The sequence below is a fragment of the Aquarana catesbeiana genome, linkage group LG03 (genome assembly GCF_042186555.1).
Source record: "Aquarana catesbeiana isolate 2022-GZ linkage group LG03, ASM4218655v1, whole genome shotgun sequence".
Taxonomy (NCBI): Eukaryota; Metazoa; Chordata; class Amphibia; order Anura; family Ranidae; genus Aquarana; species Aquarana catesbeiana.
Window position 1 is genome coordinate 379,190,863 of NC_133326.1, and position 25,830 is coordinate 379,216,692.

The 25,830-nt window shown below is 43.0% G+C and overlaps 1 protein-coding gene across 3 annotated transcripts in view; it reads left to right on the forward strand.

Moving 5' to 3' along the window:
• SHROOM1 (shroom family member 1) overlaps positions 1 to 25,830 on the forward strand; it is a 158,541-nt gene that overhangs the window by 123,702 nt on the left and 9,009 nt on the right. For all 3 annotated transcript variants that reach the window (XM_073620663.1, XM_073620664.1, XM_073620662.1), the window contains 3 exons: positions 1,372 to 1,908; positions 4,122 to 4,221; positions 5,708 to 5,980. In XM_073620663.1, coding sequence (XP_073476764.1) covers positions 1,372 to 1,908; positions 4,122 to 4,221; positions 5,708 to 5,980 — 910 coding nt within the window. The remainder of the gene's footprint in view (positions 1 to 1,371; positions 1,909 to 4,121; positions 4,222 to 5,707; positions 5,981 to 25,830) is intronic.

Genomic DNA, 25,830 nt, shown 5'->3' on the forward strand with positions numbered 1-25,830 from the left:
GCCTCCTTTACACGTGAGTGAAGCAGCCAGATGACCAGTCCTTGTCCACTCCACTTTTGCAGAGCGGACACAGACACGGACACAGCCCGCTCTGCTCAATGGGCAGTTGGATGAATAAGGACCAGCTGTCCGTTTTACACCTGTCTGCCAATCCGATCCAGCCAGCCGAAAGGGGAAACGGATCCCCTTCCATATTTTTTTTGCTGGATCGGAAATGGACATAAATTCATTTTAAATCTGATGCTCCATAGAGGAGAATGGAGGGTCCGATCGGGACCAGCTGAAAAATGGACAGCCGGACCTGATCGAACTTCTCGTGTGAAAGGGGCCTTAAGACTTTGAACAATAGAGCCTGAAATAGTCTGTTAAAACCAAGTAATTATTTGTATACTTTGTCATAAACCTAGTTTTCTCTGCAAGTTATAAAGGATGGAATTCTTCTGCCAGTTCCAAAAGGCTCTCAGCTGTGAGTGGCCACAGTGATAAGGGCCTGAATGTGGGGATCCCCATTGCCAACAACTGTTAAGGGGCTGTAAGGATTTCCTGCTTTATTCCTAAGGATGGAATATTTTAAATGGATAAAGATGAAAACCTGATATTATTCATGTTTTTGCTTTTTTAATGGTCTTATTATTTTATTTATTTGAGTCCCTCAAAAAGGACTTATATATTGCACATTACATCTGCTGTGATCTATTAAATAGTTGTAACCTCTTTGTTTTACCTTTGAGAAACCCTGTATGTCATTGCTAGTTTAACTTTGGAACAGAAAGGCTTTACACATTTATTTATAGGTTTGATCTCACAGCTACTCAGTAAAATGTGCACTTTGGAAGTATGCTTGGATTTTTAAGTTTAGCCATAGACTGATCTCACAGTGGGAAGTCTATTATTGCTTGCTAAGGTCATGTGTCACTGAGACCCAGCACAATCTTCTATCTGACTTGGCTGACAAATTGATGTGGCACATGTACATAGGAAAGGGAGAAGTTGACTTCTGTATGTATTACTCTTGATTTTAACCCCTAACTTTTTGATGGGCTGCTTTCATTGGGCAGACAAGCTACTCTTTCTTTTTCATAGTATATTTTCTAGCTACAGAGGCCAGATTGTATGTGGATTTCAGAGCCAGGAAGTGAGATGTAGGAGCCATTAGAAAGCGGACTGAACATGTACTTTGGTTCATAGAAACTAGAAAAGGCTGTGGTTTGTCCTTTTAAATGTTGGCGCATTGACTAACTTGTGTGCCATTTGTTTCTTTATTTTCTTTAGCTTTTATTATTACAGTACATACTGTATCTGTTTCATATCTATTGTGATTTCTAATCCTTGGACACTAATCAGTAGTGACTTGTGGTTGTTTTCTTTAAGCTTGGAGCAATCTGATGAAGATCTTCCAGGGTATGATAATGAGGTGAGAGCTGATGTGAATGACCTTTGCGAAAGTTCAGCAGTCAGAGAGCCGCCTTTCCTTCCAGCTGGAGATCACAAAGCTGTAGTTGTACATAAGCATCGAAAATCCACTGAATTTCAGTCAATGAGTAGCATACAGCAAGAAGAGCTAGGTCCTAACCCAAGCAACCAGGTGATCGGTACACAGACAGCCAGCCCTGTGGGTTATGATGAAGACCGCCAGAGCAATGGATCCACCATGCAAGAAATGGATGGCAGTATGCAGGAGAAAAGAGATTCAGCCATACAGGACTTGAATGAAGTCACACTGAAGCCCCTTGCAGAGGAGAGGTGTTCAGAACTGGTTAAAGAGATTGTATCCAAAGACAAGTCCCTGGTGGACGTTCTAAAACCTCTTCCTGTGAGGACATCTGCAATCGGTCTCATGAAAAGCCTCTTCCACGTGGATATTTCAGTACTGGAAAAATGCAGGAATCGGGGGCTAAAGAAAGACCAGTAAGTTATTTTATGAACAGTTTTCCAGTTTTTAAACTGGTCCAAACAGACTAGTCTTTTTGCTTGACCTGAACAAAAAACCTTGAAATGTCAATATATTATTAATTCACATAGGTAAGCCTGATATATTTTATATAATTTGCTATAATTTGTCAACGGGTCATTTTGCCTAAAACTGATATGCTGTTTTGAATGGTCATCTGAATCATCATTGGACAATTATGTGTCTAGAACTCTGGTAGTAAATACCTGGGTTTTGTGGTTTGTGTATCTGTAACGGCAGGTATTCACGTACCTGTTAAAATTTTCACTTTATTTTTAGTAGTAAGAGCAAGATAAACACCTGTAGTGACAGGGCATGTGTGTGGTATAACTGGGGCCTCCACCATCTGCCATGATGGAAGTATCCATTTTGGGAAGACTAACCCATTAGCTTTGCTTAAACCATGTGTTTGTATTTTAATGGGAGTTCTTTCATTATTAGGTATGACTTTTAAACCCAGCTTTTGTATAGCCAGAATTCAAGTTATGGATGTATGTATGTTCAAGACCATTGGTTCAAATTCCAGATTTCACAAAGTACAACAAAAGCTATTGACTATATACATGCGTTATTGTGTTCAGGATACAAGCGGATTATTTATTTGGGTCTTGAATATTTAAACAGATATTGATTTGCTGGAAAAGTTATTTGCAGCAGCCCGCTGCTATTAATAATGGGTCACAAAAGTTTATTTCCGGTTTAAACATTGCATTTAATAGGCTATTCACATTCTGGCTTGACAATACCTTATTTTATTTCTTTTCCCCTCACTGTATTGCACACAGCAGGTGTGGTGTTCCCTGGAGTGTGGTTGTGTTGCCCTTTTAACACTTCGTCAGGGTGTCATTCAGAGCGAATTTGACAGCAAAACATAGAAAAGTGATGGCAGAAAAAGAATGAGTAGTACATCAAGTCTGCCCATTTTGTTTATTTTTTTGTATTTTTTTTTTTGTTTTGTTTTTTGAGTGTGTTTTTTTTTTATTATTTTCTTATTCATTAACCTTGTTGTCTGACTATAGATCTATGTTTATCCCAAACATGTTTGAAGCCATTTACCATTGACTGTCTCAATACATCTTTTGGTAGTTTATTCCAATCATTAACTACCCTTTCAGTAAAATAATACTTTCTAAGGTCCGTTTTGAACTTTCCTCCAGTTAGTTTGAGGTTATGTCCCCGTGTTCTTAATTTTGGTTTCATATTGAAAAGACTGCCTTCCTGGACCCTATTCACCCCCTTGATGTATTTAAAGACATCAATCATGTCTCCCCTTTCTCTTCTTTCCTCCAGACTGTACATATTAAGTTCCCGAAGTTGCTCTCGATATGTTTTATCTCCCAAACCTTTCACCATTTTTGTTACCTGTCTCTGGACTCGTTTCTATCTTATCAATATCTAAAAATCTTTCTGTAAGTGAGTTCTCTAGAACTGGACACAGTATTCTAAATAAGGTCTCACTAAAGATCTATATAGGGGAATCAGAACCTCCTTCCTCCTGCTGGTGATCCCTCTAGTGATGCATCCTAGAATTCTATTTGCTTTTACCACTGCCTAGTTACACTGTTTGCTCATTTTGCAATCATCTGAAATAAGCACTCCCAAATCTTTTTCTTCTGTAGTGCTGGCTAACGCTTTACCCCCAATGTTGTACTCTCTCGGGGGATTCTTTTTCCCTAGGTGCATTACATTTACATTTAGAAATATTGAACTGCAGTCTCCATTGCTTTGACCAATCTTCCAGCAATGCCAAATCATGTTCCATGTTACAGACACCTCCAGAGATAGCAACCCTATTACATATCTTTGTGTCATCAGCAAAAAGACATACCTTGCCCAACAAACCTTTGGTTATATCACTTACATATAGGTTAATCAGAGCAGGACCCAGTACAGAGCCTTGTGGTACCCCACTAGTGACTGGTCTCTGTTCTGAGTGCACCCCATTTACAACCACACTCTGGTATCCGTTAGCCAACTGCATATCCACTGAACCACCCAAGGTTTAAGTTCTAGCTTGTACAACTTTTGTATTAGATCATTATGTGGAACTGTTATAACAGCCATGTTCTTTTATTTTATCCGTACACCAACACCCTTTAGCTAGCTTGTGATTTACTGCTGTGAAAATTAATGCATTGCTTTGTATATAATTTCATGTGTTTATTTCTAGTAGGGTGAATGTTGAAGGTATGTCCAAATCACATTCAAAGACGATGTTGCTGCTTCAGAGGAAGTCCGATGAAAGCCTGAATGAAATCACCTCTAAAAAGGTTGGTCACAATACTGCTTGGATCAGAATGAAATGGAGTTAAAGGGGGTAATCTAATACTTGCTAGGGATCCTTCAATTAGTAACACAGAGGGGTCCTCCCTTCTCGCTACCATTGGTAAACCGTGGGATCAGTGCTTTACAGACCATAGTAATACAGTAGCTCACATAAAGGGTCTCACCATTTCATTGTTTTGAGTACAAACCACCTATCACCAGCAAGAGGTGCTTTAGGTAATATCTGGAAGTTACCTGGGAGGAACTTGGGATTGTCTGTGAGGCTGGAACTCTTTGGAGAGTGCAAACTCTGGTGCAGCTCTGCATAGAAACCAGTCAAAACCAGTTTTATTTTAATTAAAATAACAAACATCTTATACTTGCTCTGTGCAGTAGTATTGCTTAGAGCGGCCCCCGATCCTCCTCTTCTCGGTCCCCAGCAGCGATCTTGACTCCTCCTCTCTGTGTATCCCCATAGCAAGCAGTTTGCTATGGGGACAAACGGTGGGTGCTCACTCCCGACCTGTGTGTCTACAGGGCTGTGCTCCATAGACTTGCACAGCGGGACTTGGGCCCGCCCCCCACTTCCTCTTCACTGCATCTGATTGACAGCAGCAAGAGCTAATGGCTACTGCTGCTGCTCGAATGCTGTGTAAAGAGGAAGAAAGGGGAAAATAGATGCAGCCATGCACATCGCAGATCGGGGGGGGGGGGCACAGGGAAACTGAAACTGTTTTATATCTTAATGTAAGCAATGCATGAAGGTAAACGTTTTTAGGTTTAGTAACACTTTAAAGTGGAGTTCCACCTATTTAAAAGTCAGCAGCTACAAAAAGTGTAGCTGCTGACTTTTAATAATCAGACACTTACCTGTCCCACAGTCCAGCGATTCGGGCACATGAAGCCCCGCTCCTCTCCCCCTCCTCTCTGTGGCGCCGGCTTTCTAACTGTGGGCGCCCGGCTGTGCCTTCACAGCCAGGCGCGCACTGTGCATGCGTGAGCCACGCTGCGTGCTGTGATTGGCTGGGCAATCTTCTGGGACTTGTGACATGTCCCGGAAAATTGCAGGGAGGGAGGGGGGAGAGGTGAATTTCTGGCGCTGCAGCGCCAGGGAGGAACTGGGTGCCTGTAAAAACAGGGTACCTGCTCCTCCCTCAAAAAAATGGCATGCCAAATGTGGCATGTCAGGGGGTCACCAACACTTAAAGGGAAAGTTTCATCCACTTTTGGGTGGAACTCCGCTTTAATTGACCAAAATAAAGTTAGAAACTAGCTACCATGCACAGCTGCAGCAGATTCTGAGTGCTCCAGTTTTAATAAATCAATCCCAATGGGTCTCAGAAACAAGCAGAGCAAGCTCAGTTCACCCATGGGGAAAAAATGTAAATTTAACAATGACACAGCAAAGCCAAACAGCTGCCAAAAAGCAAGCAATATTCCTTAATCACTTCATAGGACGTCACTTTACAGATTTTTATTTTATTCTTTCAGATAGAACTTATGTCCAACATAAACTCACAACTGGAAGAACTCTTTGCCCAAAGGGAATCACTTCTGTCTGAAATCAGTGACAATACCACTCAAGGTACCATTATGGAAACCATAGTTAAAGAGGTCTGTAAACCCAATGAGAATGAGCGCTATATGATGTTTATCGGAGATCTGGAGAAAGTGGTGAGCCTTCTCTTCTGTCTGACCACAAGGCTAGCTCGGGTGGAAAACGCTTTGAGTAGAACAGATGAAAATACAGATGCCGAAGAGATGGTAAGTTAATATTTTCTACACACGAGTATATAGATGTTGGATTCTTTCTTTATTATAGTTGCCACTAAAAATACAAACTCTAAACACTTTTTTTTTTGCCAGATGGATCCTAAAGGCTGGTACACACGGCCAGAATATCGGCCGGTTCAGCAGAAACCGGGCAACATTCAGCCAATGTGTACAGCAGCCTGTCCAACAGTAAAACCAGCAGCCGATCAGCATCTAATCAGCACTTGCAGCCAATGGCTGACATGTGTGTTCTAGTGGGGGGGGTGCAGGTCCCCCTTTCATACCTGTCATATAACACAATAGCTTAGCAGGGAAATCGCTGTACTAACATTGCATAGTTACTACAGGGAGCTACTCTGTTTTCCTTTTCGTTTTAGTCCGCGGGGTTGAACAAAAAAAAGGCAACCTGTGTGTACAAGGCTTAAGGCTTCTTTTTAATGTTATCCCTCTCCTTATTTGTTACAAAGTTACATAGTAGATGAGGTTGAAAAAAGACACAAGTCCAACCTATGTGTGTGATTATATGTCAGTATTACATTGTATACCCCTGTATGTTGAGGTCATTCAGGTGCTTATCTAATTCCTTTTTTAAAATATCGATGCCCTCTAGCTGAAACCACCACCTGTGGAAGGGAATACTACATCCTTGCCACTCTTATAGTAAAGAACCCTCTACGTAGTTTAAGGTTAAACCTCTTTTCTTCTAATTTTAGTGAGTGGCCACATGTCTTATTAAACTAAATAAGTTTTATCCCTGTTGTGGGGTTACCAGTACGGTATTTGTAAATTGAAATCATATCCCCTCTCAAGCGTCTCTTCTTCAGAGAGAAAAAGTTCAGTGCTCGCAACCTTTCTTCATAACTAATATCCTCCAGACCCTTTATTAGCTTTGGTGCCCTTCTTTGTACTCGCTCCATTTCCAGTACATCCTTCCTGAGGACTGGTGCCCAGACTGGACAGCATACTCCAGGTGCGGCCGGACCAAAGTCTTGTAGCATGGGAGAATTATCGTTTTATCCCTGGAGTTAATCCATCCTCCTTCTTTTTTTTTATTTTTTTTTTATTTTTATATATATAATCTTTATTTATGTTCACAATTCTGACAAAACAGTCAAAAAGACAATAACAATCAAATAACAGCCAAGAGAGGGAAAAGGACAAAGCAGCCCAAACGGGTATTTGAACAGAGTATATAATCTAATGCCCGGTTGGCCATCCAACATAGAGGGTGTTAAAGAGGGAGGCGTCTGCTTCATGGTCATGAAAACATATGAGCCATATCACTATTAATTTGTCTCTAGCCCTTCTACCAAACTTTAGCAGCATTAATGAAAAGCTACCACTGATTTGAGCAGAAAAAATAAGGCCAGATGGCAAACAGATAAAGGAGACATTAAAACATTAAAATCAAACAAAAAAAAAAATAAAAAAAAATAATGCACTCTAATAAATTATGCTAGCAGTCATGTATCAAATATCTCGGGTGATCAAGTCAAGTCTATAGCATTTCTGACAGTTACACTCCTCCTACCGGGACGATGTCCGTTGGTTGTGTGTTTGTGCGGGCCTCCTCTACATAATAAATTGAAGTGGTCCAAATTCCAAACCATTTATCATGTATGTCCTTACATGTCGCCATCCATTCCTCTGCAGCCCTAATATCGTTCACAAGACGAATCCATTCCGAGCGGCATGGAACTTGTCTGCTTTTCCAGTAGATGGGGATCAATCTCCTAGCCGCATTCAAGAGATGAGGCGGTACCGACTTTCGATAAAGGCTGAAAGGGATGGTGGGGACATGCAGGAGGAAGCCCATTGGAGAGTCGGGGAGGTCTATGTTCATTATTAGGTTTATTTGGGTTCTAACGTCCTGCCAGTAAGGTTGTAACTTAGGGCAATCACACCAAATGTGCAAAAATTAACCCCCTATGTCCACAGTCCCTCCAGCAAGCATCTGAGGAAGTTGGATATATTTTAGCGAGCTTGGTAGGGACCCTATACCATCTAGTCATTACTTTCAGCCCATTCTCCTGCATTTTCATGTCAACAGAACTAGAGTAAGGAAGGCGGTATAGATGGTCAAGTTGCAGGTCTCTTTCCCATTCTCAAATGTATATTGGTTTCCCCTTGGGTCCTTGCCCTAGTAGCATCTCATACAGGACGGATATAGCGTGCGGGATTGGATTGGCAGACATGCACAGCTTCTCAAAAGGAGTGGGGGAGCGTATGGCTTGAGGTAAACCACATGCGAAATGTTGAAGCTGGCCATATCTCCAATCATCTAAGGGGAATCTTGCGTATTGAGCTCTAAGTTCCCCCACTGGGATTAATCCCTGATCTTGGAAGAACCTACCACACCTCACCTCTGTCTGCCGTCCAAGTACGGAAGAAAGACGGGTGTTCCCCTGGGGCAAACCAGGGGAAACCTGGGGGGGGCCAGTGTGGAGTACCAAGGGGCAAGCTGTGCTGACCTGTTTAGGGTATTCCATAGCTTCAAAGCGCGAGCAGTCACTGGAGAAACAAATGCCGACAGACCTCTATGTGCCTGGGGTAGCCATGGGGCATGGGATAAGTTGCGGCCAGCCAGAATTTTTTCTAAGGATACCCACACCTTAGTGGGCACCCCATGGTGCCAGTCCAATATCTGCTGCAGGGCGATCGCCTCATAATTTTTGCGTATATCTGGGACACCTAGGCCTCCCAACCGCTTAGGTCTCTGTAAGGTGCGAAGAGCCAACCGAGGGCTTTGCCCCTGCCAGATGTATTTTAGAAACGTATGTGTGTTAAGGATCGAAAAGAAAGACCTGGGTAAATAGGCACCGTTTGTAGATAAAACCGAATGCGAGGTAACACATTCATCTTTAAAACACTGACTCAGCCCATCCACGAGAAGATCTCCCTGTCCCACCTGTGTAAGTCTGATTTTATAGTGAAGAGTAGCGGGGCGTAATTACTGTTATAAAGCTGGGAGCAGAAGGGGGTAAGGTAAACACCCAGATATTTCAGGTGAGTGTGACACCAAGTGAGGGAGAAAGAGGATTGCAACCGTGTGTACGTAAGCTCGATGGGATGTTCAAGGATAGAATTTCAGACTTATAATTGCTTTTTGAAGTTGGAGAGTAAGCTGAAATTCTGTAGTTCATCCATGATATTGGGGAGAGAGATCAGGGGGTCAGCCACATAGAACAGGACATCGTCAGCATAAGCGGATAGTTTGTTCCCTTGGCCCCACGCCAAAGCCCTTGATATTTGGAATTGAGCAATGGTTCCAGAGTGAGGGCGAAAAAGTGGGGGGGCAATGGGCAGCCCTGCCTAGTTCCATTCTCGGTAGGGAAGGTGTCCGAAAGGACTCCACTTTAACTCGGGCTTCAGGGTGGCTATAGAGCAAGGTTATCCAGGAGAGCATGTTAGGGCCAAGCCCCAGCCAGGTCAATACAGCTCGAAGGTATACCAAGTCCACCCTGTTTGAACGCCTTTTCAGCGTCAGTGGAAAGCAGGAGACAGGGTGGATGGTCGGTCTGTGTTTGTGCCCAGTGGATTAATTGAATTGCCCGATTAGAATTGTCCTTAGCTTCCCTTCTGGCAATAAACCCTGTCTAGTCTGGGTGTATGATAGATGGCATTATGGGTTTAAGACTGTTCGCTAAAATCTTCACTAATATTTTTATGTCGGTGTTAAGAAGTGCTATTGGTCTGTAGGTTCTAGGGACAGTGTGGTCTTTCCCTTCTTTGGGGAGCACTGTAATATGGGCCAGTAATCCGTCTTTAGGTATAGCGGTACCTAAAGCTATGGTGTTAAAGTAGACACACATTGGGCTAGACAGTAAGGGGAGGAAAGTACTGTAGTAGGCATTCGTATATCCATCAGGACCTGGGCTTTTCCCTTTCGGGAGTTCTTTTACCACGGTTTCCAGCTCCATCTGGGTAATAGGCATCTCAAGGTGTTTGTTTGGGTAGTAAGTTGGGGGGGGCTTGGGCCTCTGCCAGATATTCCAGAATATGGCCCTGTTTCTGATCTGCCCTCAAGCCAGGTAGTGTAGCAGGGAGATGGTAGAGCTGGGCATAGTAGTCCCTAAAGGCAGCCACAATCTTAGAGGAGTGAACTACTGGGGAACTTTGTCTCTTTAGGGCCCTGGCTAGCAGTTGCCCGCATTTATTCCCGTACTCGTAAAATGTTTGAGAAATGTGGCGTAGGTGGGCCCGTATCCGGGCATTGAGCTGCGTTTTATGAGGCAGTCCCAAGCCACTGACATTATACAATACCACTTTCAGGGAAGCCATAAGGTACGGAGGTCTTGGAGGTATCACAAGTCCCTGTTAGGGAGAAGAGACCTGCAAGTGACTGATCTACGAATCAAGGAGTGCTGAGAAAATGGAAAACAAACATAAAGACCTAGAGAACAAAGAACCATCCAGACATACAATACATTCAAGGGGAACTTTGCTGTAAGGGCATCCCAAAGTATCCAACCACTACTAGTCGGGTATCTCCACTCGGCCATCTGGCCAAAAATAGAGTGGAGGTCAGTGGGTAGCATGCGGTCCCAAATATGGGACATAACTCCTATCGGGGTCGGGGGGGGGGGTCCATGTAAAAGGAAACAAAACCATATCAAGTTAGACATTCAGTTCACATGAATCCTTTAGGACCTCCTCTGAGGGGGGGAATGTTGGGGAGAGTGCAATACGGCCGGGGGAGGGGGATCATCTCTAGATCCACGCCTGTTCTGCCCCTGCGACGTGCAGGGCGCCAAGGCTGTGGGCATGCAGGGAGTGGGATCTCCGGTGAGGAGCTCCAATATGGAACATCAATGGTGGGTAAGCCCAATTGTTTCAGGAATTGCTGCAGCTCATCTTTATTGTACAAGATGACTTGGCGGCCATCTTTGGTCACTGACAAATTAAAAGGGAAACCCCATCTGTAGACCAGCTTTGCATCATGAAGGGCCTCGAGTAATGGCTTGAGGGCACAGCATTGATAAGATGCGTCTGGAAAGATCTGGGGAAAAGGGACAACTTTGCGCTGTCAAAGTCTATGTGGCGGACACCTCTAACGTCATACATTATGCGTTCCTTTAAGGAATATTTGCATAGCTTGCAGATGATATCCCTTGGCTTGTCTGGGTCATCCGAAGGTGGACGGAGGCTCTATGAGTGCGTTCTATTTCTAATATGATCAAATGCTTCATGGCTGAGAATCTGTTTGAAAAGGCCTTGCAGGGAAGGAACTATATCCATGAGGCCAGTAGTTTCTGGCATGCCTCTAATGTGGATGTTAACTCTGCGACTTCTGTTCTCAAAGTCATCCATCTGATCTATTAAAGAGTTATTCCGTCGGTCCTGGGTCTTGCAGTGTTCATGAAGTGCTTGCAGGGCAGGTGTAACCACTTCCCATTGTGACACCAGATCCTCCACTCTGCCCCCAATGTGTGCTGTATCAGTTTGCAGTGCCTCAATGTCCTGCCTAAAGGCCTTCTCAACCCTGTGGGCAAATAGCTCCAAATCCGCTTTAGTGGGGAGAGAGAGAATAAGGGCCCACAAATCCTTGTCCCCCATGTCATCTCCCATAGCTGAGGAAGGTATTGGGCTGGCTGAGCTGGAGGGTGAGGCGGGGGGGAGGGAATGAGGGAGATGGGAGCTGTGGAGAGGGGATAGGAGAGGCTGCACGTATGGCCTAGTATTTACCAGTCGGCACCATCTTGGAAGTCCCTGCTACGGCGCGGCAAGGCTCTGAAAAGTACTGGTCCAGGGATCCAGACCGGTTCCGAGAGGTCCGTTGGGGCTGCGGGGACATCTCGTCATTTTATTCTAATTCCTGTATCTCTCTATATAAAATGCTCATCTTCTTCCTTGCTCCGATCCCTATTAATATTCCCCTTATGAAAGCCTTATGTGATTCCCACAGAATTGACCAGGGGGTTTCCAATGTATCAGTAACTCAATCTTCTTAATTATCCCAGGGTCCTGAAGAAGAGAATTGTTTAATTTCCAGTTCTTTCCCACCGGGAAACCTCCTGATATTTCTAATTGGATCACTACTGGGGCATGGTCAGAAGAGTAATTGCTTTGATGTCAGCACCTTTAAGAGACAGTACCAATTGGTGTTCTATTAGCAAGTTTTTTCAGGGTTTTCCTTAACCACTTAAGCCCCGGACGATTTGGCTGGCCAAAGACCAGAGCAATTTTTGCGATTCAGCACTACGTCGCCGATTTAACTGACAATTGCGCAGTTGTGCGACGTGGCTCCCAAACAAAATTGACATCCTTTTTTCCCCACAAATAGAGCTTTCTTTTGGTGGTATTTGATCACCTCTGCGGTTTTTATTTTTTGCGCTATAAACAAAAAAGAACGACAATTTTGAAAAAAAGGCATTATTCTTTACTTTTTGCTCTAATAAATATCCCCAAAAAATATATAAAAAAACATTTTTTTCCTCAGTTTAGGCCGATACGAACATTTCTACATATTTTTGGTAAAAAAAATCGCAATAAGCGTTTGATAGGTTTGCGCAAAAGTTATAGCGTCTACAAAATAGGGGATAGTTTTATGGCATTTTTATTAATAATTTTTTTAATTTATTTTACTAGTAATGGTGGCGATCAGTGATTTTTATTGTGACTGCGACATGGCAGACAGATCGCACACTTTTGGCGCTATTTTGGGACCATTCACATTTATACAGCGATCAGTGTGATTAAAAATGCTTTGATTACTGTGTAAATGTGACTGGCAGTGAAGGGGTTAACCAGGAGGGGGCGCTGCAGGGGTTAAGTGTGTCCTAGGGAGTGATTCTAACTGTAGGGGGGATGGGCTACGTGTGACATGACACTGATCACAGGGAGCGGTGATCAGTGTCAGTGTCACTAGGCAGAACAGGGAAATGCTTGTTTACATCAGCATTTCTCCGTTCTTCTTCTCCGTGAGACGATCGCGGGTTTTCCCGCGGACATAGAGTCCGCGGGACCCGCGATCACACTCACGGAGCTCGCGGCTGGGTCACGTGCGCCCACACGGTGGCAAAACTAAAGTGACGTACCTGTACGCCCATTTGCCTGTCCGTGCCATTCTGCTGACGTAAATGTTTGTGCGGCGGTCGGCAAGCGGTTAAAAATGTACCCTGGTTCCCTATTTGGGGAATAAAAATTTGCAAAGGTACATTTCATATTTAAACAATTTCCCTTTTATTAAAATAAATCTTCCCGCAGGGTCTGCCAGACGCTCCTTTTACTGCGAATAGCATTGTTTTATCAAAACCTATGGCCACACCCCACGTGTGGCTAGATGTTGAATCTCCGTAGAACGACGTGGGGAACAAGTGCAAGGACAGTCTATATCCAGAGGCATGAGTAAATGGAGACAAACCACGCCCCTAAAAATGCAATTCTTTATTTACCTTATACCTTTTATTTGAGGTTTTTAGTCCTCTTACATTATAAGTAACTAAACTTATTGTAGTCATGGTTCAACACAAGGAGCATCTGTTTGACCAAAAGGGGGGGAGAAAGAGCACATTTTGATCAGTTGTTCACCAGCATAGAACACAAAGCAATTTTCCAAGTTCTAAGTTAAGGTTCAGAGATATTTAAGTGGAGGGAAAAAGGAAAAGATTCATGAGATATTCGCTTCCTCAGGGGGCCTCAGCAGGCCTTCATGCCTCTCCGGAGCTGTTTAGGGATCAGCACCCCTGCTTCTGGGTACTCCTGGGGTTCGTCAGGCTACTTCTGCTCGTCGCCACCTCGATGGAGGCAGGCTATGCCCAGGAAAAGAAATAATTTAAGATAAAAACGCAAGTAGATACCAAAAAGTAGTTAAGCAGCTCCTGAGTACCCCTGGGGTCCGTCAGCATACAAGAGGATTATATTCATGCGTATGTTATTCACACTCTCAGTCAATAACATAAATTAGAAAGTTCATTTTAGCCTTAGAGCCATTCAGTGAAGCATTTGTTTAGCATTTGTTTAGCTCTCCCTATATGCTCCCATTTATATGATAAAAAGAAAAAAGGAGTTCAGAGCTAAGGACAGGTGAGTAGCTGAGAGTGCGTAGGTGGCTCCTTGGTACACATAAGATCTCCTAGTGTCAATCAACCTTGCAAAGAAATTAGTTCATTTCAAATTTAAAAAACATTCACTGAGGTCTTATTTTTGCACACATTTTACTACCTCTATCCTTTTGACGTTCTTCCAGATTCTGTTGGTTAGGTCTGCAGCGATGGTTTCTCTCAAAGCTGTGAATCTCTCCTCAATCGTCACCTCTTCCGCCTTGATAGGGGGTCCCTGCGGTTCAGTCCGCTGAGGCTAGTGCAGGTAGCCCCCACTAAGAGACCTCCAGTCAAACGGTCCCAGGAAGCATCCGCAAAGGCCACCAGCTTACCGCCACAATGGTTTCATTATGGGCTCTTTTAGACCTGCAAAGAAATTTGAGTGCCTATTAATGCACCTAATGTGTTAAGATGCGTTTTTAATGGTGCATTTATGGTGCGTTTTTGATGTGTTTTGCAGTAAAAAAAACTCTTGCCAGACTGGACTGTTTTTTTTTTTTTTTTTTTGTGTGGATGTTTGTGTTATCTTAGCTAGTAACGCTTTCTAAACACATCTCAAACCCTCTATAAAGGCCATAGAGGCGTTTATGACGCGTTTGCAGTGCATTTGTAGTGCGTTTATATTGACATCAATAGACGCATGTGTTCAGTCAATTTTGCTAACGTAACCATATGAACAACTCTGGGCCCTGCAATGCACACAATTTTGACTGTGTTTTGTGTTGCTTCAAAAACGCTCATGAAATGCCTGCTTTTGCAGCTAGTGTAAACTTAGCCTAAGAAACAGCCTGCCAGATATTGAAGAACTACTGCTGTGCTTTGTTTTAGCTAACCAAAAGTTCTCTGGGAATTCTTTGTCTTGTATTAAATGTTTTTTTTTTTTTTTTTTTTTTTGTAAAACAAAGATTGTGTATACTTGTTAAAAATAAAGAAAACAAAAAAGAAAACAACAGTATAAAAACGAATAAAGTACTGAAATAAAGCTGGCCACAGACAATTAAAGTACAGTGGTACCTTTGGATTATGAGCATAATTCGTTCCAGAAGTATGCTTGTAATCTAAAGCACTCGTACATCAAAGCGAGTTTCCCCATAGGAAATAATGGAAACTCAGATAATCCGTTCCAGTGGCACTGCTAGTGTATGCAGTACCGCATGTAACCAGAGGTAGGGGTTGCCGGACACTTTCGGAAACACTCGGAGAGCACTCTGAGCCACTCGGATGCACTCGGGAGGCTCGGAGAAACTCCAGAACGGCGTGTTTCCGAACGGCTCCAAGTGTTACCGGTGCCCTGCACCTCTGGCCAAATGCGGTACCGCACACCCCAGAGGCTTGAATCCTGATAGTTTTGTGAGACAATACTCGCAAACTGAGTCAGGATTTTTTAAAAATAATAGCTCGTATTGCGAAACGCTCGTAAACTCATATTCCGAGGTATTACTTTATTTGGTTTAGCTCCTGTCCTAAAGCTGCCCATAGACACAAGAGGGCATTAATACATGCCAGCATGAGTCTGTGTTTTCTCCACACTGTCTTTTTTTTAGCCTATAGGTAGAGCTTGGGAAGAAGTATGACGACATCTCCCTGTCCCAGCTTAACATAGGTAAACAGTGACCGGACAAGGTTCTCTAACCTGTCTGATCACTATTTCCCCTAGTAGTCAATAGCTAGAAGGCTCTGTTCAAACAAAATAGGCGTAAAAGTTTACAACAAAGCTTCTTATTGCAGTTGTTTAGAACTGATTAGTTTTTGTAGTTTTGCCACAATATTTGCTTTGGATGGACATAAGCCAATTGTGGCAATTTTGTTAAGCTCCCCACCAATCCATGATTAGCCTCTCTTCCCACGAAGCTTATTTTTTCCTTGCTAAGCTACTGCAAACTCTTTTTAATAACTATTCAACAGCATTTATATAATTTACTGTCTCATTCTACCCATGAGCAAATCAATGTAATCAAAAGTTAATGTTCTCCATATCTGCCCCCAAGGTTGCAGCAATTCAGTTTTCAAAGTACTGCATTGCCTTGTGCATTATAAATTCCTTCTTGTCAAATAACTGTTTTGACAGTAAGGCCTCATGCACACAGGCTGTTAAAATAACGTTATGAAACCGCCAGTGGTATGTGTGTGATGGAAAAATCTGGACAGCCGCACTCCGGATTAGAAAAGTGAAAAATAAAATCCTCTTTATTGAAAAAGTAATAACATGATTAAAATCCGTACATGGCTTTGTTGGGATAATGCAGCATAACCGCTAACGCGTTTCACGCTCCCATAGAGCGCTTACTCATAGCTGAAACCGCCAGTATCTTTGCAGTGATTTTTTTAAAACTTTTTTCGGTGTTTTTGCAATAGCGTTTTGAGCGTTTTTCCGCTTTAGCGTTTTTGTTTTTTTTTTCAAAAATTTTTTTTTGTTTTTTTTCAATGGATCAAAAACGTTAAAAAACGTTGGTGAATGACGTTTTTGAGCGTTTTTGAGCGTTTTTACAGCTGAAAAACGTCTCTCAGAACCCACTGGTCCTGGGTTTTTTTTACAGCTTAAAAACACCTATGCCATTTGCAGCTCAAAAACGCCTAGGTGGGCATGAAGCCATAGACTAACATAGACAGGCCTTTTTAAGCTGCAAAAAAAGCTCAAAAAAGCAGCTGTAAAAACGTCCGTGTGCATGAGGCCTTATGCTGTACAGTACTATTTTAACAGTTTTTGTACTGAATAAAAGTAATTTTTTATTAAAATCAACTTTGGTCGAACGGGTGCCTCAAACGTCCATCTTTTTTTTGGTTTACTACATTTTCACAGTTAATAGGCATTTTGGAAATTGCAGACCAAACTTGAACTTAAAGAAGAAGCACAGTAATCTGTACCCCTTCCAAGATGGATAAAATTTCCACCTTATTCCTACTTATCTTGGGTTTGGGCCATGGCATTATATATCAAATGTAAATTTTCTGCAATTGTCTGAAAAATACTTATCACCTTGTTATCAGAACAAATGAATGCATGTTTATATTTGATGTTGTACAGGCTTTGTTGGTTCTCCTTTCTTACTGTATGAAAAACATAAACTTAATCTAGGGAGGTAGAATTTCAGAGTTGCAGTAATAAATTCACACACCAGTGGGCAGTACTAAATCATATTAAATGTGTACAGGGACATCTGATGTAATTAGCACTGTCAGACACCAGTAATTAATTATACATTAGAATTTCACTTCATGAAACAGCCAGGATTAAATATATGTCCCAGCTGTTTGACACGGTGATAAAGCGAGAGAGAGGAGTCTCCTTCCTTACCAAGCCACTACTTTATGTACCTACAGCTGCGCAATGCTCTGAGAACGCTATTTTTGGTATTGCACATTTATATATACTTGCCTGCTATCCCACATCCAGGCCCCAGATCTACTACCCTGTAGAGAGAAGTGGGAAAGTGATGTTGGTCCTATAGATGGGGATCAGATTTTGTCACATGGCCCCCTGGTTTCTGTCTCCGCGGCTCAAAAGTTGTTACATTTATTTATACTCCACAGGGTGTACAGGACCCCAGTATAACTACATAAATGGGGAAGGAGGGATTCCCCCTTGTGCCCGAGGTGGCAGCTGCATCTGATCCATCTGCTTTAGAAATGCCCCAAATTGGTGTGGTATTGGCAGGATGTTGTCAATCTTATTAATAATGTGCATCATCTTCAACTACCAATGGACCCGATTACATGTCTTTTGGGTGGTCTGGTGGAGGTATTGTACCCTCCCTCTACTTATATCGCTTTAATTAGGTTGCTTTATCTGGCCAGGAAATTGATTGCAAGATTTTGGCTCTCACCCAGAGCTCCCACATCTGCTCAGTGGGTACAGTACTTGTGAATACAATACTTGTCAGGGAAAGGATTGCCTATCAACATAGGAATGTACCCGGTAAATTTACCAAAGTCTGGTAGGAGTGGTTGGAGAACCCTGAGGTAGCCCTTCCTCAACTTGTTCTTACTAGATTATTCCAGGTATAGGTAGAGAAAATGGGAGTGCACTAGCTTCAGCTATATAGACGAATGTGGGATCTCTTGTTCGTTCAAAATATTTCTATTTTTTGTTTCTATTTTTTTTTTTTGTATATTAATAAATGTTATACACTTCGGAACTGTATGTTTTCAGTTCTCTGAGTTACGGTTAGTTTAACATTGATTACTATATCTGATACTACACTTATTGTGCAGTCGAGTTACCCTATTTGAATATATAACTTGTATCTGATTCTTGGGTATGTTCTACCCGTTGTAACTGTTCATATCTTCTTTTATTGTGCACAGTAAAATATATTTTCTGATTTAAAAACAAGAATTTCACTTCATAACCGTTTCCTTTTGAGGTAAACTTGTTTCTGGAAATTTTAAACATTATTTTTTTACTGTAACCTTACATACGGAGTGAATAATAAACAGTGTAAAACGCGCTTAATCCTAGTTAGAGTTGCTAACCAACTCCCATCACCTTCTGGGCACAATTGACATTCACAGACACAAAAAAATGACAGCCCCCCTGAATCTCCTTTTCTCTCTCCTTACATACAGAGCGACATTGGAAAGTTACTTTCCCTAAATGTCTTTCAGGACCGCACCTAAGAGATCGTGGCTCCTCCCACCATCCAAGGAAACGCCTCTTCCATAAATGTTTTATAAGGAGGCTTCTCCCCACCACATGTCAGTCTGTGTTTCCTCCGGCCAACAGGAAACACCTCGTGGTGTCCTGAGACGTGGTTTCTGCTTCCACTGTTTTTTTGGGGGTTTTTTTCCTGAACGCTTACCAATCCTCCCAGTTCCACCTGGAAGTTGTGCGAGCTCCTTCTTCCCCTTCTGTGCTCGGGGAGAGCCCGTACTGCATGGGGGTGCTGCTCCTTGGTGGCTGCGGGAGCCTCGGCCCACTCGCCCAAGTCACGCCGGCCGTTCTGGTTCCTGATTTGCTTTTGTCCACCTGTGGGAAGCCTTGGAGGGAATGCTGGACTCTGGGATTTTTTGCTTGTTTGTTTTGGCAGTCAAAAAGCTCTGATCCGAAAAAGAGATGCCCCTCATGCAAATCAAAGTTGGCAGAAGGGTGGAAGAGATCGCTATGTCAGGAATGCATTAATTCTCTTGTTAAAGAGGAATCAATGTCGGCATGCAGCGATCTGATTGCTTCGGTAAAGAAGGAGCTTGATGCCACCATTCAGTCTTCCCCCAGAAAGGTTTATGATCACAAATCTTTTGAAAGGCGATACCAAAGCTCTGGCTATGAAGACCCTTCTAAAGGATCTGATACACCAGAAGAATGTCAACAAGGTCACTACTCATGTCTTTCTGGTAAAGAAACCTTCCGGAAGCTTTAGTCTAATCCTCAAATTAAAGCTCTTGACCAAATCCTTGTTTTACAGAAAATGTTCGTATGGACTCAATTTTTACAGTTGGGAATCTATTGACCCAAGGCGTCAATACATCTCAGACACATACCTTTACATACCTATCAACACTCGGTCTGAGATTTCTCAGGCTAGCAGTGAATATGGGGGAACATATTCTTCATTTGCAATTCCGAGCCTTTCCTTTTGGCCTTTCATCGGTTCTGCGGATATTCACGAAAGTGATGGCGGAGGCTCTTGCTCCGTTGCGCCTTCAGGGGATCGCGGTGATCCCTTATTTAGGCAACCTCCTTCTGTTTGCATCCTCAAAGAAAAAGCTGCTGGAAGATCTGGCCGGGGCTCAAAGCCATCAGGAGTCCCTGGGTTGGATCTTGAACCTCCAGAAGTCAAACTTGGAGCCGGCTCAAGAGGTGCAATTTCTGGGCTACAGAATTTGTTCAGTGTGACAACGGATCTTCTTACCAGAAGAGAAGAACAACAAGGTCAAAGCAGTAGTTACTATCAACTTGTATTAATCAGGAATATTATGACTCCATTTCAGGCCTCTTCAAGCTTTTCTCTTGCAAGCCTGGTATCACAGTCCAGAGTCTTTGGACAAGGTAGTGAAAATTCCAACCAGAGTGAAGAGAACGCTGTGGTGGTGGAAAAAGCGGTCAGTCTTATCCAGGGGCCATCTATGGTCCTCTCCAGTCGAAAAGATAATTACGATGGACACCAGTGCCTGGGGTGCCCAATGGAAAGGAATCTGGCTCAGGGACCGTGGTTCCGGAGGGAAACTGCAAGGTCTTCCAACTGAGGGAACTGAGGGCAGTGGCATTGGCTCTGAATTCCTTTTTGCAAGATATCCAGGGGTACCATGTCCAGATTTTGTCAGAAAATGCCACAACTGTGGCATACCTAAACAAGCAGGGGGGGGGACAAGAAGCAAAGCCCTGCAGCTACTGGCCACAGAGATTCTTGAATGGGCAGAGAAAGCCATTTACTATCCTTGTCAGCAGTCCACCTAAGAGGCTTGTTGAATGAGGTAGTGGATTTACTGTCCAGACAGGTAATACAGGAAGCAGACTGGGCCCTAAATCTGGAGGTGTTTGCCCTGATTTCTGAAAAATGGGGGAAGCCCCAGGTGAATTGTTTTGCTTCCAGGGAGAATACGAAGCTCCCTCTATTCTTCTCTCCTCACCGACACAATGGATCCCTTGGGGCAGATGCCCTGGCGCATCCCTGGGAGTTTCGGCTAGGGTACACCTTCCCATCATTTCAGATGCTTCAGAGGGTGTAAAGAAAGGTACAGGAGGAGACAGTTGCAGTGATTCTCATTACACCCTTTTGACCAAAGTGGGCCTGGTTCTCTACGATCCTTTGCTTATTGGTCAAACCGTTTTTGCATCTTCCTTCAGGAAGGATCTTCTGTCTCGGGGCCCAGTGAACTTCCTAGATGTAGCCAGGCTAACGCTGACTTCTTGGTATCTGAGGAGCAGCTGCTGAGAAATAAAGATTTCTCTGAACCCTTGATAAGCCACCCTGCTTTCCAATAGAAAAAAGGTCACTAGGGCTATTTATGCAAAGGCCTGGAAGGCTTTCGATTCATGGTGTCATTCGGAAGGTCGACCAATAAAAGACTTGACTTCAGTTCTGTTATCTTTGCAGGTTGGCGCAGACAAAGGGCTGGCAGTTAGTCCTCTTAAAGAGCAGGTGGTGGCTTTAGGAGTTTTCTTGGAAAGACCTATTGCCTCAGTTACAAGATTTTTTTTTTTAAGGCTCTGGCCCGGGCCAGGCCAGTCCAAGTGAAGAGCTTTCCAAAATAAGATTTTTCTGTAGTCTTTCAAGTATTGACAAAAGAACCATTTTTAACCTTTTGGAATCGATTTCCCTGCAGAATCTGATAGTCAAGACGGTTTTTTCAAGTGGCCATTACATCCGCACGAAGAGTTAGTGAGCTTCACGTCTTTCGGTGAGGGAACCTTTTCTATCCATATTCACAGATAGGGTTGTCCTCAAAACGGATCCAACGTTTTTGCCAAAAGTGGCATCAGCCCAGAACCACTCGAGACATTGTCCTGACAACTTTCTGTTCAAATCCCTCGGGGGGAAAAAGAGTCTGTTTCAGAATTTAGATGTAAGGAGGACTCTTTTGTATTACCTAGAGGTAACAAAAGGTTTCAGGTCATCCGACTCGCTGTTTATTCTCTTCTGTGGTAATAAAAAAGGTCACCGAGCATCTAAGGGATCGATAGCCTGGTGGCTTAGGTCGTCAATTTCGGAAGCATATTCCCAGATGGAATTGTCTCCTCCAACAGGGATCAGAGCGCATTCTACTAGAGCTCTTGCAACCACTTGGGCAGAGAAAGCTGGTGCCACCCCAGAGCAAATCTGCAGGGTGGCCAAGTGGTCAAGTTTTTTGACATTTGCCTGTCATTACAGGCTGGACCTTTTTATCAGCAAATAATCGGGCCTCTTCGGCAGAAAGGTCCTGCAAGCTGTTGTCCCTCCCTAATTGGGCAAGTCTCAGTTATCCTTGCAGGTGCTGTCCTGAAAGACTATTAGGGAAAATTCAATGTAGACTTACCGGTAACATATTTTCCAAGAGTCTTTCAGGACAGCAACGACCCGCCCTTATGCTGTGTATATTGCTGTGACTAAGTATGATGTTCTTATGTGTTCCAGTATGGGCTGGACTAAAAAAGGGGAGTTTGGGACTTTGAATGAGATATGTGGGTCACATGTCTCCATCCCTAAATCTGTACTAAGAAAGTTTTTTTTTTTGGGGGGACTTTGAATGAGGTGAGCACACATGGCTATAAGATGAGTCGATTATCAAAAGCATGTTTTTATTGGTAAAACAAGGAACATGTCAAAATGACATGATACATGCAGCATTGAATAAAATTGTCGATCACATATTACAGACCATATATAGAAGCAAGCATTAGTAGCAACCAGCCAACCACAATGTGGTGTGGAACAAATCCTGGATGTAATAAAAACACTTAAAAATACATGGTAGGTGGTGAACTCAAGATAATGCAATGAATACAGGCGTCTGCAGGAGAATAAGTGCACCCAAATTATCCCAACGCATTTCGTGGATAATACCACTCTTCAAGGGCGGGTGCACGCAAATCTATAAAACAAAACCTGAGTAGACCAGTATGTAACCCTCAACGGGGAGCATATTTACAAAAAGAAAGGGAGAGAGTTACTCATCCCTACAAGTACTTACATCGTAATAGGTCTGGAACATGGGGGATAAGTAGTCAGAGGCTGCCCAAAGTGTCTATTCCAGGAGCTGTGGAAGGAACCCACAGAAGAAGGACCGGACGCACAAACATGATCCCCAACAAAAGATAAAAGTCCAGATAGTGGTGTGAGTGGGCTTCATATCTAAAAATATATTGGGTATACTGTAAATACTCTATATTGTGAAAAGCTGCTAGATCCCAACACCAAAAGTGCAGGTGAACAAGTGAGTGTAAAAGAAAATATTGTGTGAGGAGGAAAGAGCAGATCAGAGATAGAAAAGAAAACCATGAAACAGATATAAATGACAAAACTGAAGGAAAGATGGGAGTGAGTCTCTGTGAGCATGTACAGGAAAGGAATGACCATGTAGTTTCCTACTAGTAATTGCTACTAATGTTTGTTTCTATATATGGTCTGTAATATGTGATTGACAATTGTATTCAATGCTGCATGTATCATGTCATTTTGCCATGTTCCTTGTTTTACCAATAAAAACATGTTTTTGATATCAACTCATCTTATTGCCATGTGTACTCGCCTCCTTCAAAGTCCCAAAGTCCCTTTCAGTATGGACTGGAGGTACTCCACTATGACTGGCATGTGGTGTGGAGAAGCCTCCTTATAAAACATTGGTGGAAGAGGCATTTCCTTGGACAGTGGGAGGAGCCACAATCTCTCAGGTGCTGTCCTGAAAGACTCTTGGAAAACAAGTTACCTGTAAGGGCTCTTTCACACATGCGGATCCGTATTCTGGCATCCGCTTGCTCAGCAGGGATCGCTCCATTGATCCCTGCTGAGCCAGCAGATGACAGTCCGTCCCTGTGTGCAGGGACGGACCTGTCAGATCTCTGCTCTCCTCTATGGGGGGATCGGATGATTACAGTCCGCCTGTCTGTTTTCATCCGATCCATTCCACCAGACGGATGGAAAGTAGGGTTTTCATCCGTCTGAATTTTGCGGTGCGGATTGGATGTCAGCGGATGTCACCGCTGACATCCGTCGCTCCATAGAGCTGTATGGAGCGACCGTTCAGATCCATGGAAAAAAACTGACAGGTGGATCTGAACGGTCCGCACGTGTAAAAGAGCCCATAGTCTAACTTGAATTTTCCTGTATTAGGGCTATTAGTAAATTGACAAAAAGTGAGCATTTTTTATGGTGCTCTACTATAATTTCTGATTTACTTTACCAGTGCAAACTTTCCGTGGTGGTACATTAAGGGAGATGAGATGACATCAAAGCGTAAGAACTTAATATTAATATATTATTATTTTAAAATAATACATAATCACCAGAAATTTTTTTTTATTTCCTTCAGTCAGGACTAGAGATTATTTGGCTGTACTATAGTCGTATATTATAATTACAGTAGATGACTTAAGAAAGAATGCAAATTTTTGCTAAATAAATGTCTGTCTTTAATCTGTAGATTATAAATAACTGCAATTCATGCCCTGCATTAATGCATAGTATATGAATCTTAAAACGTAAACACTTAAAGCGGAGTTCCACTCAAAAGTGGAACTTCAGCTTATCTGTCTCCTCCCCCCCCCCTCCTTCCGGTGCCACATTTGGCACCTTTCAGGGGTAGGGGGAACGGGTACCTGTTTTTGACAGGTACCGTTCCCCATTTCTGGAGATGGCGCCGAGGTGTCGTCTCTTGGAAGTTCGGCCTCCCTCCTCCTCCCTTCGCCGCCGGGCCAATCAGAAAGTGCAGCGTGCTTTGGCATGTGCAGTAGGGAACCAGCTGTGAAGCCGAAAGGCTTCACTGCCGGGTTTCCTTACCTGTAATGGCGGCAGCTGCAGCCGATCCGAAGATTGGCTGGGGTGCTGACATCGCGGGCTCCCTGGACAGGTAAATTCCCATATATTAAAAGCCAGTATTTGTAGCTGCTGACTTTAAATTTTTTATGGGGGGGGGCTGGACTTCCTCTTTAACCACCTAAATCCGAATGCTAATTCAACCGAATTCACAACGTATTTATCATATTCAGTGCCTTAGTCTACGCTCAAAGTTGTTAGTCCAGATTGTATTGGTCCTGACCCACCAGCCATGAGCAATTCTGATCAGAGAAACAGTGGTGTTATCTAGAGTGCAAACTCTGCCTTTCTGCCCTTAACACAGAGGTTCTTAATCTTTTTATAGTTACAGACCCCCAGTAGATTGGCCAATATGCCCCCAATCATCATCATCACCATTCATTCCTATTAGATAGCGATATGACTTAAAAAAGTTTAAATAGCTTGGTTTTACTTTAGGTAGGTTTTGGCTGCAAATAACAGTGCAAGGAAAAGTTGTTGTTGGTAAGTGTGGGGCAGAGGTCATTGACTCTCTGTCCCGGGTGAGTCTATCACAATGCCTTTAAAGAACCTGCCAGGAGGTGGTCTAAGAATTTTTACACCAATATTTAAGCTAAAAAATCGACTGTCTTCTGTGAATCGATTTAGAGCCTTGCTTGAATCAGAGAAGAAATGCATTTTAAAATGTAGCATTTTGCCGGTGTTGGATTGACTAAACCTGTAAAAGGAACCTTAGATCAAAAAGTTGCTCCAACCCTTTGTACTGGCATGAAAGGCATTGATAAATTAAGCGTTACCTTTGTATAAGGCTACATATGCCGATAGAGCAGTACCAGCCAAATTAGGCAAGGTGTGGGGAGACTGGATAAATTCTAAATCCCTTCTATCTGATTAAATATCTGTATACTGTCTTGAGGACAAAGCTAAATTGGCATTTACAGCTGTCTATAACATACTGTATTGTCTCCTTAAACAGTTATGTCCATGTACTTAAATCAGACCTACATTGCATCTAAACACCACAAACCAAAAATGCTATTTAATTCTTTTTTAATGTTTAAAGCAAACTCGCCCATCCATCCATGTCTCCATGCTTTATTTTGCCAAGATAAACCCCCTCTAGCATTTCTGGCTGTAGCCATCTCGAATAAGGGCAAATGGTTCATGTAGAATTTATTTCTTGGAATCCATAAGCCCTTAGTTTAGGCATACAGGCAGGAAGGGTGGGCTTGGCTGAGAAAACCCCTCCTCCCCTCCCATGAAGACTCATGGGGTGTATGACCTCATTTGCCTAGGCATGGAAAGCAGGAAGTAACTGAAGAAATGTGAAAGGTTTAAAACAAGCAAATATATAATTTACTTTCCTATCTAT